General features: G+C 51.3%; 1 protein-coding gene across 1 annotated transcript; it reads right to left on the minus strand.

Moving 5' to 3' along the window:
* Positions 1 to 266: 266 nt before the first annotated feature.
* LOC139640428 (leucine-rich repeat-containing protein 30-like) lies at positions 267 to 4,625 on the minus strand (the record flags this gene model as incomplete). Its single annotated transcript, XM_071514624.1, has 3 exons — positions 4,461 to 4,625; positions 3,910 to 4,041; positions 267 to 380 (listed from the first exon to the last, which is right to left on the minus strand). Coding segments are annotated over exons 1-3 (411 nt in total), but the record flags the coding sequence as incomplete, so codon positions are not given.
* Positions 4,626 to 5,373: the final 748 nt, after the last annotated feature.

Here is a 5,373-nt window from a genome sequence, read left to right on the forward strand (position 1 = left end):
GAATTTGTGGAACTGTATATTATGATGTGTCATGTGGCCGTCCTGACTGTTGTTGTTGTCTAGTGTCTTGTACCCCATATGGGCTGGGCACTATAAATGGTGCAGGACACTCAAATAAACACATCAATCAATCAATCAATCAATCAATCAATCAGTAGTAGTGGTAGTGGTAGTGGTAGTAGTAGTAGTAGTAGTGGTAGTAGTAGTAGTAGTAGTAGTGGTAGTAGTAGTAGTAGTAGTAGTAGTAATACTAGTAATATTAGTACCTCTAGTTGTGTACAGGCTCCCAGTTCTTCAGGAACCTCGGTCAGTCGGTTCCTGTAGGCGAACAGAACTCTGAGCCGGCTCAGCTGGCCGATCTCTGCTGGCAGGCTGCTCAGCTGACACACAGGACAGAGGTCATGTGACACAACAGCAGAAACACATTTACATACAGGATGAGCAAAACATGTAGTATTCACAGTGTGTGATACCTGGCCTGCTCCACAGTTTTACAGTTTTTCCTTCCACTGTGTGCTCGTGTAAGATGGAATGACAATAAAGTTGAACTGATTTAAATAAAGCTGCACTGTATTGAACATAGAAAGAGAGAAGCACAGAGAGGAAGGGAGGAGGAGAGGAGAGGAGAGGAGAGGAGAGGAGAGGAGAGGAGAGGAGAAGAGGACAGGACAGGACAGGACAGGACAGGAGAGGAGAGGAGAGGAGAGGAGAGGAGAGGAGAGGAGAGGAGAGGAGAAGAGAGGGATGAAGGGAAGGAGGGAGGAGGAAGGTGAAGAGGATAGAGGAGAGAAACCTGATATGGTTGGATTAGAGCATGGGGGGGGGGGGGGGGGGGGGTTAAAATCTTTATTTATCCAGTGAGGTCGACGGAGCTCCAGCTGCTTCACAGCCACACTGAGACAAACACCTGTCCATCTTCGGATTGATTTTTAAATTCTTTCATTAATTTTTAAATCCCTGCACAGGCCTGTAGCAGCTTATATTTCTGATCTCACTGGCCTTTAAGTTATGAAGCGCTCAGATCATCAGACCGTGGAGAGACCTTCAGCAGCATGGCCCCATACTGAGGGGAGAGATCAGATTTATGTTGTTAAACACCAGGGCAAAACCTTTTTCTCTGGTTTTTAACATAGAGCCGCTTTCCCACATGAAACCTGCAGGCTTCGGTTTCTGTTCCAAGACGAGACGCTGCTCACACAACACTGTCAATACTATTACTAAGTATTACGCAATTTCAATCAGGAAGACTACTTATTATTCATTCATTCATTTATTCATTCATGCTTTCTCTTTACCCAATCAGAGTTGGTGAACACTTTCCCTCTTTTTCCAGAGAACCAATCAGAGTTAGCGGTCACTTCCCTCTCTTTTTCAAAGAGCCAATCGTCTAAGTGACGGAGTATAAACACGTCTCCTGCTCTGTTGTCCTTCTGTCAGATCTGAGCTGTATGCTGCTGTCACTCCAGTCTCTGTGCTGTCCTTCGTCCCTCCTCCTCCTCCTCCTCATCACCACCAGGCTCCAGGCTCCAGGCTCCAGAGGAACTCCCCAGGGGAACGTCCTGATTCCTACGTCTATCCCGGATGTTCTCCTAAGTTCCTCCATGGAGGAAACGCCAAAGTTTACATCTTGTTTCATGTCATGAATAAACTTTTTCATTCGAGCGTTCATCCTACTCTCTCCTGATTGAAATATGAATTCCTCTGTTGTCATTTCCTGAAGTGACCTTTAACCTCCGGAGTCTCTGCAGTTTGAAACTCGGCGGCTGATCTCTCCGTCCGTCCGGCTCCGGGATCTTTCTGATCTCTCCGTCCGTCCGGCTCCAGGATCTCTCTGGTCTCTCCGTCCGTCCGGCTCCAGGATCTTTCTGGTCTCTCCGTCCGTCCGGCTCCAGGATCTTTCTGGTCTCTCCGTCCGTCCGGCTCCAGGATCTTTCTGGTCTCTCCGTCCGTCCGGCTCCAGGATCTTTCTGGTCTCTCCGTCCGTCCGGCTCCAGGATCTCTCTGGTCTCTCCACATGTCCCTCTGCAGTGAAGCTGCAGCCGGTCGTCTGGTGGTTTGTGTTTCCTCCTGCGGCCAGACAGCAGAGCGTCCGAACGTTCTGCCGCTAACGTTCTACCGCTAACGTTCTGCCGCTAACGTTCTGCCGCTAACGTTCTGCCGCTAACGTTCTGCCGCTCTGCCGCTAACGTTCTGCCGCTCGTTCTGCCGCTAACGTTCTGCTGCTCTGCCGCTAACGTTCTGCCGCTCTGCCGCTAACGTTCTGCCGCTAACGTTCTGCCGCTAACGTTCTGCCGCTCTGCCGCTAACGTTCTGCCGCTAACGTTCTGCCGCTCTACCGCTAACGTTCTGCCGTTCTGCCGCTAACGTTCTGCCGCTAACGTTCTGCTGCGCTCTGCCGCTAACGTTCTGCCGCTAACGTTCTGCCGCTAACGTTCTGCCGCTCTACCGCTAACGTTCTGACGCTCTGCCGCTAACGTTCTGCCGCTAACGTTCTGCTGCTCTGCCGCTAACGTTCTGCCACTAACGTTCTGCCGCTAACGTTCTGCCGCTAACGTTCTGCCGCTCTGCCGCTAACGTTCTGCCGCTCTGCTGCTAACATTCTGCCGCTAACGTTCTGCCGCTCTGCCGCTAACATTCTGCCGCTAACGTTCTGCCGCTCTGCCGCTAACGTTCTGCCGCTCTGCCGCTAACCGTTCTGCCGCTAACGTTCTGCCGCTCTACCGCTAACGTTCTGCCGTTCTGCCGCTAACGTTCTGCCGCTAACGTTCTGCTGCTCTGCCGCTAACGTTCTGCCGCTAACGTTCTGCCGCTAACGTTCTGCGCTCTACCGCTAACGTTCTGACGCTCTGCCGCTAACGTTCTGCCGCTAACGTTCTGCTGCTCTGCCGCTAACGTTCTGCCACTAACGTTCTGCCGCTAACGTTCTGCCGCTAACGTTCTGCCGCTCTGCCGCTAACGTTCTGCCGCTCTGCTGCTAACATTCTGCCGCTAACGTTCTGCCGCTCTGCCGCTAACGTTCTGCCTCTAACGTTCTGCCGCTCTACCGCTAACGTTCTGCCGCTAACGTTCTGCCGTTCTGCCGCTAACGTTCTGCCGCTCTGCCGCTAACGTTCTGCCGCTAACGTTTGCTGCTCTGCCGCTAACGTTCTGCCGCTAACGTTCTGCCGCTAACGTTCTGCCGCTCTGCCGCTAACGTTCTGCCGCTCTGCCGCTCTGCCGCTAACGTTCTGCCGCTAACGTTCTGCCGCTCTGCCGCTAACGTTCTGCCGCTAACGTTCTGCCGCTAACGTTCTGCCACTAACGTTCTGCCGTTCTGCCGCTAACGTTCTGCCGTTCTGCCGCTAAACGTTCAGCCGCTCTGCCGCTAACGTTCTGCCGCTAACGTTCTGCCGCTAACGTTCTGCCGTTCTGCCGCTAACGTTCTACCGCTAACGTTCTGCTGCTCTGCCGCTAACGTTCTGCTGCTCTGCCGCTAACGTTCTGTCATCGTTCACACAGACGCTCCATACAGAACTTTACTGGAACGGACTGGAGCAGAGGAACTGAACAACTGATTTACTGAAACCTGCTGATACAGAACATTATATTGTGTCTTATTTTATTCTTTTCACTTGGAAAGCACTTTGCATTGATTTGCATGAAAAGTGCTCTGTAAATAATGTTTTGATTGATTGATGGAAACATTCACACTGGGAGCTGAGCGGCAAAAGTCTTCTACTGGTTTCTACTGTGCAGAGACCGTGAACGCAACAAGAGAGGAATGGAAAGGTGAGAAGTAATGATGGAGGGAGAGAGCGCGAAAACGACACACACACACACACACACACCTACACACACACACACACACACACACCTACACACACACACACACACACACACACACACACACACACACACACAGGCAGGTACCTGGTTGCCCCACAGGTTGAGGACCACCAGGTTGGAGAGCAGAGCCAGCTGAGGAGGAAGAACCTTCAGACTGTTCAGAGACAGATTCAGCTTCTCCAACTCCAACAGCTCCCACAACTCTGCTGGAGCCTCCTGCAGGACGAGAAGAAAGAGGAGAAGAAGAAGGAGAAGAAGAAGAAGAAGAAGAAGAAGGAGAAGAAGCAGAAGGAGGAGGAGAAGAAGAAGAAGAAGAAGAAGAAGGAGAAGAAGAAGAAGAAGAAGAAGAAGTAGAAGGAGAAGGAGAAGAAGAAGAAATAGAAGGAGAAGAAGAAGAAGAAGAAGGAGAAGAAGAAGGAGAAGAAATAGAAGAAGAAGAAGAAGAAGAAGAAGAAGAAGAAGAAGAAGAAGAAGGATACTAAACTAGAATACTTAACATGTATTTACTACTTCACTGCTACTACTACTACTACAAATAGTACTACAACTAGCACCCCCCCCCCCATACCTTCAGCCCCCCCCCCCCCCCCCCCCCTTCAGCCCCCCCCCCCCTTCAGCCCCCCCCCCCCCCGTACCTTCAGTCCTCGGCGAGCCAGGCTCAGCACGTTGTATCCAAACTGTTTCACGGTGTAGCGGCGGATCCTGTCGGCTGAGCTCAGGCTGTCCTCCCTGCCCACGCTCCTCCTCACCTGCCTCCTCTTCTCCTCGCTCGCCTCCTCCCTACACACCCTCCCTCCCATGTCTCCTTCCCTCTGTCCTCTCCTGCTTCCTACCTCTCTCACCTCCTCTTTTCTCCCCTTCTTCCTTGTTTCCTCCTCCTCCCCTCCACCTCCTGTCCTCCTCCTCTCCTGCTCTACTGTCTCCTTCTAATTCTACTGTCCAGACGGAACTCTACTGTCCAGATGGAAACTCTACTGTTCAGATGGAACTCTACACTCTACTGTCCAGACAGAACTCTACTGTCCAGATGGAAACTCTACTGTTCAGATGGAAACTCTAATGTTCAGATGGAAACTCTACTGTCCAGACGGAACTCTACTGTCCAGATGGAACTCTGGTGTCCAGACGGAACTCTACTGTCCAGATGGAAACTCTACTGTCCAGATGGAACTCTGGTGTCCAGATGGAACTCTACTGTCCAGATGGAAACTCTACTGTCCAGACGGAAACTCTACTGTCCAGAGAGAACTCTACTGTCCAGACGGAACTCTACTGTCCAGATGGAAACTCTACTGTCCAGATGGAAACTCTACTGTCCAGAGAGAACTCTACTGTCCAGACGGAACTCTACTGTCCAGATGGAACTCTACTGTCCAGACAGAACTCTACTGTCCAGAGGAAACTCTACTGTCCAGATGGTACTCTACTGTCCAGATGGAAACTCTACTGTCCAGATGGTACTCTACTGTCCAGATGGAAACTCTACTGTCCAGATGGTACTCTACTGTCCAGATGGAAACTCTACTGTCCAGATGGTACTCTACTGTC

Source organism: Centroberyx affinis, unplaced genomic scaffold (genome assembly GCF_046629955.1).
Source record: "Centroberyx affinis isolate AG114_WGS23_722 - 3 ecotype Tasmania unplaced genomic scaffold, CSIRO-AGI_Caff_v1 ptg009435l_1, whole genome shotgun sequence".
NCBI classification, from domain to species: Eukaryota; Metazoa; Chordata; class Actinopteri; order Beryciformes; family Berycidae; genus Centroberyx; species Centroberyx affinis.